At 42.2% G+C, this 13636-nt stretch overlaps 1 protein-coding gene across 13 annotated transcripts in view; it reads left to right on the forward strand.

Annotated features, from left to right (window-relative positions):
• The window catches only part of Dtnb (dystrobrevin beta), a 201574-nt gene that overhangs the window by 33289 nt on the left and 154649 nt on the right, over positions 1-13636 (forward strand). For all 13 annotated transcript variants that reach the window (XR_009584951.1, XR_009584948.1, XR_009584956.1 and 10 more), the window contains exon 4: positions 1895-2108. Coding sequence is in view for 4 of the 13 variants with exons in the window: in XM_060365215.1 (XP_060221198.1) it covers positions 1895-2108 (214 nt within the window). In the remaining 9 variants the exon portion in view is untranslated. The remainder of the gene's footprint in view (positions 1-1894; positions 2109-13636) is intronic.

Here is a 13636-nt window from a genome sequence, read left to right on the forward strand (position 1 = left end):
ATGTCCATCCTCTTTGCCTTTCTGGATAGGAATTGAGCATTTTAGCAAGAGTCCTCCCTCTTGATTAGTTTCTTTAGGTGTACAGATTTTAGTAGGTTTATCCTATATTATATGTCTATATGAGTGAGTATATACCGTGTGCGTCTTCTGCTTCTGGGATAGCTCACGCAGGATTGATCCTCCTGTCTTTATCTCCCAAGTTCTGGGATAACAGAACCACACTTGGTAAAAGATGTCATTGTGTGTGTGTTCTGTACCTGTGTGCACTTGTACATACAGCTGGTCCTGTCCATGCTGTGCCCTGTGGAGACACTCCTCACCGTATATTTGAGACGGTGTCTTTCGCCGACTCGAAGCAGGCTTTGTACTCTCACAGTCTGTCTGCTGAGTGCTGGGACTGTAGGCTCGAGCCACCACACCCAGCTTGTTTGCACTTTTTTTTTAAATTTTATTTTTGAAGCATAAAAGTTTGTTCAGTTTGAATGAAAATCCAGTGTGTCTACTTTTCTTTTGATTGCTTGTACCTGAGTGGCTTGTTTGGACTCTTGTGGGGTTTTCTGCCTTTTCCCATTAATGCCAGCATCGGCTCTGTGTTTCTGTAGATGCATTTGGCCAGGTGGAGAGAGCTTCTGTTTCTCTTGTCTTTAAAAAATAACAGTAATTAATTGATTTTGTGTGCATTGATGTTTTGCCTTTGTGTATGTCTATGTGAGGATGTCAGATCTTGGAGTAAGCTGCCGTGTGGGTGCTAGGAATTGAACCCAGGTCCCCTGGAAGAGCAGTCGGTGCTCTTAACAACGGAGCCATCTCTCCAGGCCCTGAAGTCATGTTTTCTTAACAGTTGCTCTTCTAAAGAGATGTCTGTCCTTTTGCGAGGTAGAGGTCTGAGTGAGTGTTCTTAGTCCCAGCTCCCAGACATCAGTGTATTGAACGGGCTTTTAAAAATGTTTTATTTATGATTTTTATTTATTCAAGGGGAAGTTAAATCCAGGGAGCTAGCTGTCTGATTACTGATTACAGTTTAAAACAAAAATAAAATTGTTTTTAGGATACATTGTTTGGAGCCTCGAGTTGGTTGCACAGCACGGTAGAGTTTTATTTAACACAGTTACACTTTTTTAGGGTCATAGAGAGGAAAATTTGAGATGTACAATGCTGCTGAAGTTGCCGGGCTAGTATTAAAAATAAAGGTGATTCAGGGTGATGTGGCAAATTGCTAAACAAGCTGAAGCTTGGGCTGGCGCGGTGGTTAGAGGCCCTTCCCATTGAGCCTGATGACCTGAGCTCACGCCCCAGAGCCCACATGCTGGAAAGAGAGAAGCAACTCTTAAGTGTTGCCCTTTGACCTCATATGCGCGCCACATACGCGCCAACAGCCTACACTTAAAATAAATAAACGTAACACAGATTTGCTTTAAAAGGGGGATGTTCATATGAGGAATTATTTTATTAGGGTTTTTCCCCCCCAAATGTACATTGATGTTCTGCCTGCATGTATGCCTGTGTGAGGGTGTCAGATCCACTGGAACTGGAGTTACAGACAGTCGTGAGCTGCCGTGTAGGTGCTGGGTTCTCTGGAAGAACAGCCAGGGCTCTTACCCACTGAGCTACTCGCCAGCTCCATGAGTGATTATTTATATTCTTCCTTTCGTATTCTCAGCTGGTCAAGGTCACAGGGATCACTCTTTACCAAGACCTGCAACAGCAATCATTCGAATGAAGTCACAGGTGGTCAGCCTTGCTCTGGGGCGGCTCCTCGATGTCCAGAATAAATATCCTGTACCCTGTCATGGAATGGGTTTCTCAGTGTTGGCTAAAGAGTTTCTTTATCTTAAGCTTAACAAATTTAGTTGTTCAGTTTAAAATCGCTGACAGCTTATTTTCTTCGGTTTAGTCCATCTCGTTGATATCTGGAACATGATCGAAGCTTTCCGAGACAATGGCCTTAACACGCTGGACCACAGCACCGAGATCAGTGTGTCCCGCCTGGAGACCGTCATCTCTTCCATCTACTATCAGTTGAACAAGCGCCTTCCTTCTACTCACCAAATCAGCGTGGAGCAGTCCATCAGTCTCCTCCTCAACTTTATGATCGCCGCGTACGACAGGCTAGTACCGCTCACGGCCCCTTGTGCCGATTTCTCCATCACCCCTCCCCACACTGCCTTGCTAACCATGTCAGCTTAGGGCCACACAGAGGTGAATTACCCACTGTAAGACCATTGTGCGTTCTGGACAGTCTCTTGCTGTCCTCCTCCGGGGTGCCTGAGACAGAGCTCCGTGATAGATGAGGAATCACCGACTTGAGTCAGAGTGTATGCTGACTTGGTAGGCACTTCAGCAGACCTGTCCCCATCTCCTAGAGCTTGAGCTGCGGGTGTGGTGATGTGCCTTTCTAATTGACTCTAAAGTCCAGACTACAGAGAAATGGTTCTGTTCCAGGAACCAAGAGTTCCTATTTCCCCTCTCTTATTGTTTTATTGGCCATTGGACTTGGATGGATAAATTCTCTTTGCTTTGTTTTTTTCTCTATAGATTTATGTTGTATTTATATGCTAGTAAAATCATATTAGTTGCAAAAATTCAGTGAATTAGCAGAAAAGTATGGATGTGTCAAAGCCAGGTCATATTTTAGGCTTTCCTTAGATTCATAATATGTTTATTTTACCCATTTGGTAGAAAATTATGTAAAGAATTTTGAATTTTAAAAATAAGCATCTATATAAAAGGTATAAGTCCCAGAATCTTAAAGTCTTTTAAACATAGGTTGTGGATCTTATGCTTGAGCTGCGGGTGTGGTGATGCGCCTTTCATCATTAATCTTATCCTCTCTAAGGACCATCTCTTGTGATCTAAAACCCTTGTAGAAATTGTTACTCTTTGTAGCATCTCATCATGGCCCTAATCCATTGACTCAGCCAGTTTCAGGCTTACACAACACAAATCAGTTGAAGGAACAGTTTTTTTAAAATGCAATAATAAAAATTACCTTACTACCTAAACAGGTGAGTGTGGATTAAAAACTCTGATTCTGGGTTGGGAGGAGCTGCAGTTACATGAAAAAAATGTTTTTGTCAAAGGCTGCAGGACCTCAGTATAATCCCCAGGCACTGTGGTGCACACTTGTAGTTCCTGGAGCTGCAGTCACACAGAAAGGAAGTCGTGGCTGCTCATCCCATGCCCTCAGTGTTGGGGGGGTTGAGAAGGTGGGTGCTGAGAGCTTGCTGCCTGGCCAGCTTAGCAAAGCTGCGAGTTTCCAGTTCAGTGAGGGACCCTGTTTAACATAGGAAGGTGGAGAGTGATAGAAGTCTCCTGATACGCTTCTTCACGTGCATTTATGGCCTCACGCTTGCATGCATCACATGCAAACATCTACACGTATGCATGTACACACACATACACACGAAAAAAAACGAATAGCTAGACAGTTTATCAGAAGACGCAGAGAAGGGCTGGTTCCCTAGGTTCAGTCCCCAGTACTGCCAAAAGAGAAGCAGTGGGAGTGGGGGAGGGAGGAAACATGAATGGAAGAGCAAGCCAGACAGAACTAGCAAGTGCAGAGAGATGAGTGGAGTTGAGGAAGGAGGGGGGGGCTTGGTAGTTTTCAGATCAGTATGGGTATCAGAATATATTATCACATCTTTATGAGCTCCGAGATCTGTATATGGTGGGAAGATCAACTTAGCTCTCCAAAAATTTAAAGTTGGCTTTTTTTTTTGTACTGGAAACAAGAAAGGATAGGATATTTTGAATTTGTTTTTGTATATCAGAGCATTTAATTGTTAAATCCTTCACAGTATCATCACATATTGACTACCTTTCTGTGGTCATCAGACTGTGGTCATCACACAGTGACCATCACGCTGTTGCTGTTGCCCGGTGTCGGTCCCAAGTTTTAGCTATTTTATTGAATGACAGATTTATTACTTAGGGGACTTTCTTTGATATGGAAATTACCTAGCTACTTATTTTAATTGAGTCTTTCATACTTTATATTTATAATCCATCAGGGTTATAGGTTGAATGCAATAATTAATCTTAACTTTTTTCACCTCCTGATTTATAGTCAGTATTTTTGTCCAAATGATTTCTGAGTGGCATAGTAGATTATAAAACTCCCACACAGGTTAGGAACAATTGGAGTTTAAGATTTTGTTCCTCAAGTGAATATTTTCTGAGGATTTAACTTTTAAAGATGAGTTCTAAATGCTATATGAAAATTAAAAGGGCATTGGAAAGTACAGGCATCTGTGTAGGACTAAATGAAAACCACAGGGAGCAATGAAGACATTGACAAGCTCATTTTCATCCTTGTGGTTCCTCACACCACAGGAGCTGATGTCCCACGGTCTGGTCAAGCTGAGAAGCCTGTGGGAGAGCAGTGTAAGGAAACTCAGGTTGCTAGCATGCAGGGATGGAGGTCTGCCTTGCTTCCTGGGACTTTTACTTACAACACTCTTTCTGTTTCCTCCTGTGTGTTAGTTTAGTGTCTTAGATTCCAGGCAGAGAAAGTCCATATCAGGAGACTGCATTGAAGCCAGCCCTGCCTTTCCTCCTTATCTGGCTCTGGCTGTATTTCCTCCAGCCGCTCCTGGCTTAGTTCTCCTGTGTCAGCTTTATCTTTGGGCTGATTTCAGAAAATGCCTGCCATCAGTCACTACCAATCCTCTTTCTTCCATGCCTAGGTAAAGGAGAGAAGTGGAGATGTGCCTACCATTCAGACCTGAGCCCTTGGGCCACGTGTGTGCAGGGGTTGTTCTTAGGATCAGACTGTCAGTGTGTGCCCCTGGGGTACAGGCATGTTTAGTTCTTCCTGCATGCTTTCCTGTGGTGGGCAGTGGGTACAGCAGGTATGCAGAGAGCCGTTACCCAGTGAAGCTTCATGTGCCCTATAAGCTCCTGGATCCCTTTGTCAGGAAACGGCCCAAGTGCCCATCAGTTACTGAAACTTCACCAGAGTCAACATGCAGTCAGTTACATTTCTGTCTCTTGGTTATCTCTTCAGTCTGTGTAGCTTCTGTAGAATCCTTCTTCCCCCAGTACCATCTGAGCCCAGTTTCTCCTGGGCTGCTAGCACTGCTTTATTATTATTTATTATTATTATTTTGCATGTATTCCTTTCCTTGTTCATTCATTCCTAGAAATAACAAATCCACATATCCATTGTCTACCCTAAGGATCTGAACCCTGGCAGTAACTTCTGTTTGTTTCTGTTTTGTCCCACTGACCTGTGCCTTATGGGCAAGTAGGATCCAGAAGAAGGCACTGAATCCCCTGGAACTGGAGATACAGGTGGTTGGGAACAACCATGTCTGTTAAAGTTATTTTTATAAAATGTGTTTGTTTCTCAGTTTGTCTCTATCACGCAAATAATCAAAACTCTATTGTATTATTAAACAAGCTTCACAGCACAAGAACTGAGCAGTTATTACTGTAATCTTAACCCTCTAAAACATTTGGTTTCCTTCCAGCATACATCCCAAAGATACTTGAACTTTGTAGCTTCTGGCTCCAGCTCCTTCTCCTGATGTCTCTTGGACCTCTCCCATAGCTGAATCCCCTACTTCCTCCTCTAACTCCATCTGCCCTGGCTGGCAGGAAGTCCAACCCTATTCTCTCCCCTGCTCAGATTGCCTGTAAGCTACTTTATTGGCATATTGGGACAATTGGGAAGCAGTGTTTGTAAAACATTGAGACAGGAGAGTCTCAGAATAAGGATTGCAACCAGATCTTGAGGGGGAGGGATGTATAGAAATCAACATTTGAATTACACAGTAATCCTATGCCTACACAGTGGGTGCTGGGAATCAAACCTAGGTCTGTTGGAAGATCAGCCAGTGCTCTTAACCATGGAACCAATTTTCCAGGTCCCAAATTGTTTTTTGAAACAGTTTCTTTCCAGTAGCCCAGACTGGCCTCTAACTTGCAATCCTCTTGCCTTTGTTTCCCAAGTGGTGGGATTGCAAATGTGCATGACCACACCTGGCTATTAAGTGGCCATTTAAAGTTTTTTTTGTTCTTATTTATTCATTCTGTGTATTTGCACTGTGGTGAACGTGTGGAGGTCAGAGGACCGTCTGCAGGCGTTGATTCTCTTCTTCCACTAGATGGAATTTAATTACCTGCTGAGCCATCTCAACAGCCCTAGACTGGTGTTTGAAAAATAGCATCAGCATTATTTAATTCATGAGTAAATTTGTTAATAAGTTAAATGATGTTAATCACTGTCTGTTTGATTTTAAGTATGACTTCCTTCTGCCTGTAGTGTTTCCTTTGTGTGTATCATATTTTTCCTTAAAAGTTTTTCTTCATTCTTAAATATATTTTCATCCGGCACGCAGTTCCTGATTGATAGTTATTTTCTTCAACATTTAAAGAATGCTACTTCTTTCTGGTGGTGGATTTTTGAAGCAGGGTGTCACTAGGTAGCTCTGGTTCTCCTGAAACTTACTAAAAACTTACTAACTAGACCAGGGTAGCCACACCTCACAGATCTACCTGCTTTTGCCTGGTTTGCATCATCATGTCCAGTTTAGGAATGCCATTTCTGTTCTTGTTGGCTTCTGTTGAGAAGTTAACAAAGTATGTTGTCTTGGCTTCTTTGATGTTAAGCTGTCTCTTACAGACCTTTAAGATTACAAAAAAAAATTTTTTTTTTAAACTAGTGTGACAGAGCCATGATGTGATTTTCTTTGTATTTATTGTGCTTATTCTTTGTTCAGGCTGTGGAGGTTGTCTGATGATGCCGTGCATGCTTACATTTCTCATTTTATTTTTATATTCTTTACAGTTTTCTCCCCTCTGTGAAATTTTAAATTATGTAAGATGTTAAGATGTTCCCTCTTACATATTTTATATTGTGAATTTGCCATGCTTCCTCTTTGGGCTTTGTTTTTGTTTTTGTTTTTTTTTCTTTTAGTATATTTTCCAGGTACTTATTTTCTGTAGACCAGTGTCTAATCTGTGTTTAAGCCTTTCGGTGTTATTTTAATGAGAATCTCTAACAGTCAGGTTTTAAAATTTTTATTATTTATTTATTTATTTGCTTATTTATTTTGATTTTTTCAAGACAAGGCTCCTCTGTGTAGCTCTCAACGTCTTAGAACTCATTCTGTAGACCAGGGTGGCCTGGAACTCACAGAGATCCAACTGCTTCTGCCTCCCTGGAATTAAAAGGTGTGTGCCACCAACAACCTGGTAAGAATAAGAGTTTTGAAAGTTAAAAAAAAAAAAAAAATTCCAGTTCCTCTGCCAAATATTTTATCATTTGTCTGCTGTTCCTTGAATACGGTAAGCTTCATTCTTTTTTGTTTTTGTTTGTTTGTTTTTTGAGACAGGGCTGCTACTCTGTGTAGCCTTGGCTGTCTTGTACTCACTTTGTAGACCAGGCTGGCCTTGAACTCACAGAGATCCACCTGCCTCTGCCTCCTTGAGTGCTGGGATCACAGGTGTGCGCCACCATGCCCAGCTTCAATTTTTTTCACTTGTGCTTCAGCCTAACAACTGGATTTTGTATGGCGGTTTTGCATTACTTATTGTTTCTATTTTTGACTTGTAGTGACTTCCTATCTGAGTTATATGGCACTATTATTATTTTAATTGTTGTTATGTGATAGCTAGTTGAGTTTTTGGGGATTGTTTTTCTCTAGGCAGGGATGTGTGTGTGCTTCTGCTGGGTGCCTAGAGACCCTGGCAGTCCAGGATGGGATCAAAGGCTTGTGCCATAACGCCAGGCTCCTGTTCAGTTCTTATTCTGCTCTTGCCTGAGGCCCTGATATCCTTTGCACAGCACTGTCTTTCTGTTGAGCTTCAGGACTTTCTACCCATAGCAACATGGGACTTTTCTCAGAAATCCCAGAGTCACTTGCATGGAAAGAGCAATTCCAGGTATTGTATAATACAAAGGCTCTCCCCCTCCCCCAGCTGCCTCTGTACTGGTGACTCATTTGTCCTTGCTAGTGCCAAGGGGGATTTGCAGATGATTGTTTCTTTCTCCCCCCTCCTTTTCCTCCTCCTCATCTTCTTTTCCACCCCTCTTCCTTTACTACATAGAAAGGTTTAGAGTCAAGCTGGGGGTGGTGGCACATGCCTGTAATCCCAGCACTCAGGCAGGAAGAGGCAGGCAGATTGCCATGAGTTGGAGGCCAGCCTGGTCTACAAAGTGAATCCAGAACAGCCAGGGCTACACAGAGAAACACTGTCTCAAAAAAACATCAAAAAACAAAACAAAATGAAAACTGTTTAGAATCAGTTTGTCATTACCTGAAGCCCACTGTTTCTTCAAATGTTGTCTCTTATTTTTTCTTTTTTTTCTTACCATTGTCATAATGATTTCTGTCTTCTTTTCTAATGTTTCTCACTTTTGTTCAATTCCTTTACACTTAACCTAGTTACAGGAAGGGCAGTCAGTTGTGGTGCCATGACTTCTTGGGAGCTACAGTTTATTGCTTTGCCCAAGCACAGAGGGAGAGAGCACTCAGGTGTGTTGAACTAACTGCATGATGCTATCTTAGGAAAGAACTGAAACTCAGAGTCTCCATTTCTACAGAGTACATGTCAATTTCATACCTGTCAAGTAAAAAAAAAATCATTAAGTCAAACAAGTTGAGGACCATCTGTATCTAATTTATGATGGAGTTACGTCATAAATTTTGTGTAGTTTGAAAATTAGACTTGCAATCATTTTAAAGTTGTATTTTTGAAGTTTAATTTGGATACATTTAAAAGATTTCGTAGTTCTTTCTTAGTATTGAGTGTTTAAAACAGAAAACTATAAAACTGTATTTAGCATTCCTGAGCTCTGGGTACATACACAGTCAGTGTCCTTTGTGTGTCCGTGTTCCGCCCCCCAACCAGTGCAAAGTGGTAGCAGATTACTGCATTTTACAAGAAACAAATGTATTCCTTAGGTTCTGAGCTGTTCAACCAAGAGTATGGAATGGACATTGCTGGAAGCAGTACCGGGTCTGGTCTTCCTCATTGCTTTCCTCAGCAAAGCTGTGCTGTCCTGGGCAGTGCAAACACCTCACACTCCTGTACAGTCTGTACTTGCATCCCTGCTTTTCCTTAGACGTTGTCCTCAAGATAACAAGAAAAAAAAAAGCCACATAAAACTGGAGTTTTAGTGCAAGTAGGGAAACCTCCCATAACAGTAGACTTACCTCTGGAGGGTCTGACTGCAGCGTCCTTAGGAAATCTCCTGGGCATGGTAGAGCCTGGGCGGGTGGTGTTGGCTGTGGCTAGCTGGCCTGAAGACGGGGGCGGGGAGGTCTGGGTGCTGTCACCTGCGTATCACACCACTGTGTGATGCGCTGCTGCTCCTGCTGCTGCAACAAGTAAACTGAGGCACACTGAGAACACCTGGGAACAGAAACAAGTGAGCCGTAAGGAACCACCCTCACCTCTTATTCTGCAGTTGTAGCTTTTCCTTCACAGGTCAGCCTCATACAGGGAGGGGCAGGGATACAAAGATTTGAGCACTAGCTACTATTTCACATATTTTTATTTGTTTGTTCTTTCACATCTGTATTACTGTGTGTGTGTGTGTGTGTATATATATATATATATATTAATGTTGTTAAAGAAAGGGCTGGACAAATACTTTTTCTATGTGTATTGCTTTTGGTTCTCACCTTTTTTCCCCTTTTTTTCTGACTCTGATGAGAGAGAGGAACTCTCTAAATGAGCTCGATAATGATGTGACTCCTCAGAACCTTTCCAAGGCTCCTGTGTCTGTCTTTACCTCTGCCCACCTCTGCTCCACACGCACCCTGAGGTACTTCTCTTTTGACGTGGTCGTTGCTCTCTTTATACAGTGGGTTTGGCCCCACCCTGACCCTGCCTCACCCCAGTCTGTTTCTCAGAGGTCACCTCAGGTTTTATCCAGGCTGTCCTCTTTCTCAGTACCTCCACCCCCGCTTCCATCCCTTTGAGGACCCATAGTTCTTGCTGTGTAGTTTCCTCGGCCTTTGTTTATGCAGTGTGTCATTACGGGCGCCGTAAGCGAGCGAAGAGATCAAGACTGTGAGGACTGACATTGTGCTTTATGTTTGTGATTCCGCAGTGAGCACAGTGCTGAACTTGTCGCACGAGTCTGCGGGGCTGAAGTGAAAGGCCGCAGGTATCTGATTGTGAGAAAATCAAGTAATATTTGAAGCTGCCTTACTTGATTAAGCTGTTTGAGTTTCTTCTTAAGTGGATTCTCGCCTTGCAGTTGATTATTGCATAAGCCTTTCATTCTGAAGTTTTTAAAAATATGACTAATTAGAAAAACATGGGTTTCTGGAAATCGGAGAGAAATGCTCTTTTAGCATAATTGGACTGGTAAAGTGTACCTAAAGTACAGATCTATTTTCATACAAGAAGGACTAATTTGTGGTTGGCATCATCCACATTTGTTTGCCAAAGGTCCAGAAAAAGTTCATTTAAGTAAAAAAATGTTCCCAGTAGTTTTGCTTCAGAAGTTGTAATTTGAATATCAACTTCTTATTAGATAATGCCCAGCCAGGAAGCATCGCCCAGATGAAGTTAGTTTGTCAAAAGAGAGGCAGGATTTGGGGCTTTATTATACCGAAGTGAACAGTTTCTCATGCAAAGGGCACACAGGTGAGGCTTGCAGATTCTCCTGAAGGTACCTGCATGTTAAAACATTACTGTTTATTCAGGGTGATTCACCGTCTGCCTAGCTTGGCACAGAGCTAATGGTATATCCTCAGTGTTGGATATTTAGAAGTTACGTGCAGGGTTTGTTGTCGGTCTGCAAAATGAAAGGTGTGTGGAAGTGAATCATGCAGTAGTCTAAGGTAGACTCGCTCCTTGGGGGCGTGGGTGCTTGGTGCAGGCTGCTGTTTGGGTAGGGCTAAAACAACAAGTTTCTTTCCAGCCTTTCATAGGGTTAATATCTACCCTTGTGTTGATCTACAATCAGCTCCCAGCTATCATCAGCCATGTCAGTGAGTCACATGGTTTGTGCTGAAACTTTTTCCAGATCTTGCTTGAAGAGAATTAATTTTGATGGAAACTTATATTTTGCACCAGCAGTAGTAAAACGTGAATCCTTGTGAGGTTTGACCGTAAACAGGCTCTGGCAAGCGGCAGCCGACTGCTCAGTTGTAATGGGATGTGTAGTGTCCATGGAGTAATTCTAGATGCCTGGAGGGAAGATCAAGAGCGAGCGCTTCCCAGAAGAGTCAGTTAGACGAAGAGCCTAATCATGGGGTATAGTTTCTACATGACTACAGTTTCTCTCCCTAATTGTAGGGGGGAAAATGCCTAGCTAAAAAAACAAAAAAACAAAAAACCAGCAGAGAACTGAAAGCAACACTTTTTGCTTTGGGGACAGTGTGGGAAGTAGCCAAGAAAAAGCACTTATGACAGAGAGGTCAGTGCCGATATTGGTTTAGCAAATAAGAGTGGGGGAACTAACGGGTTTTATTTTTAATGTTTTATTATTATTTTTTGAGGCAGGGTCTCACTGTATAGCTTTGTAGACCAGGCTGGCCTTGAACTCACATGCTTCTGCCTCATGAGTGTGCTGGGGGATTAAAGGCCACCACAAGTAGCTATTTTTAAAATTTTATTATTTTATGTGTATGGATGTTTTGCTTGCACGTATATCCGTGTACCGCATGCATCCAATATCCACTGAAGGCAGAAGAAGGTGTCAGATCTCCTGAACTGGAATTACTCATTCTTGTAAGCCTCTGCGTGGGTGTTGAGAATCAAACCCAGGTCCTCTGGAAGAGCAGTCAGTGTTCTTAACCACTGAGCCATCTCTCCAGCCCAATGTTCCTTTTTGAAAAATGTGAACTATCCCTTTGATAATAGGAACTGTGAATCTAAGCCTGTACGTGAGAGTGTGCTAAGACTTGAGCTCACTTCCCACTCTCAGAATGTCTAGCTACACATGTAAAAGATTCTCAGTTTTCCCCAAATAATTCTGCTCTGTAATTCTGTCTTTCTTACATCTCCTTTAATCTTAAATACCCATGCTTTTGCCAGTATTGGGCGCTTCCTCAGCTTTATTTGCATATTCTCTACTCAGTAATTACTGAGTAGCCCATCCATGGGTGGATGTGTACCCCTTATCTCAGTAAAGTAGGTGGCGTGCAGTGTGTCTGAGAGTGCTGGCACCGTGGAGAGGGGAGCCATGGATGTGGGTGGGGGACTGTGTTTAGAGATTGCCATGTGGCTGCCATGGAGAAGAAAAATGGTGAGAAAGATACGGGATGACCTGTGAAGAGGCCGTACACCGCATGTTTCTGGCTGACGATCCTTCTTACTGTAAATAACCCGAGCTACATTATTCTGTGAAGGAGGGAAGCACTTGGTTGGAGACCATCCATGAGGCTAGTAATAGTCCTAATGAACGGTGTTTTAGTGCTGTTTTAGGTTGATCAAGATGACGTAGTTTTTCCTGTATTTTAGTACGGGATTGAGTCTAGGAGTATTATATGTAACAGTTTGCGTTAGAGAATATTTAGGCTAAAGGGTGCAAAGTATTTTAAAAATATTAGTATTTCTAAAATGTTTTGAAGATTAGGAAATGCTGTGTAAGTGCTAATTGCTAGAATTATTTTTAGAAGTGAAATGTTACAGTGTCAGCAAGAATTATTGTGCTTAGTCTATGGAGGTTACGCTCCTCTTCACTGAAGACTTGGGGTGTGATCTGTCTTTCTTGCTGGTGACCAGATGCTGTTATACTTTCCTTCTCTTTGCACAGATGACACCAGTTTTTTTTTTCATAGCAAGGAATAGATACTACTTTGTCTTTTTGAAGGGAGAAAGTGAGATTTGGAGTCAAAACACACACACACACACACATGCACACACACACACACACTGTTCTTTATTATTCTTTAATATTTTACTATGATAAAATATATTAACAGAGAATGTGTAAATGCAGTTAAAGGAGGTCTTAAAAGCATTATTTTTATTTTATGTGTTGGGTGTCTTGCTTGCATGTATAGTTGCACATCATGTGTATGCAGTACCCACAGAACCCAGAAGAGGGTAGAAGATCCTTCAGAACTGGAGTTACAGATGCTTGTTAGCTGTCTTGTGGATGCTGGGAATTGAACCCGGCTCCTCTGGAATAGCAGTCCGTGTTCTTAACCACTGAGCCATTCATTTCTCCCACTCACGTTGAAGAGTTTTAAATGCTGATAAAAGAAGGGGTATTTGAGATTAAGGGTCATAGTGAGTGCAGGGGAAATGAATTTATGGAGCAGAGAGATTTTGGAGAAATGCAAAGTCTTTTAGTTTTTCAAGACAGGGTAGCCCTGGCTGTCCTGGAACTTGCTCTATAGACCAGGCTGGCCTGGAACTCAGTAATTCACCTCCCCCTGCCTCCCCAGTGCTGGGATTAAAGGTGTGTGTCACCACTGCCTGAAATGGAGTCTTAGGGTTAAAGATGTGTAAGAACATAGTTAGGCACTCTGAGCATTGTGTTAGCAGCTCTCAGGTCAGGACACATACTAAAATAATGGGAAGAGTTTTAAAACCAATGGTGAGCTTTAGGTACCAAATAGCGTATTCAGATATCTTAAGGAGAAAATCTGAGGATCCCCAGTTATTTTGTTGATTTCTATAAGAAAGTTTTGTCATGAATTTTAGGTTTGTGAGATAATAAGAA

The sequence above is a fragment of the Meriones unguiculatus genome, chromosome 1, assembly GCF_030254825.1.
Source record: "Meriones unguiculatus strain TT.TT164.6M chromosome 1, Bangor_MerUng_6.1, whole genome shotgun sequence".
NCBI lineage: Eukaryota > Metazoa > Chordata > Mammalia > Rodentia > Muridae > Meriones > Meriones unguiculatus.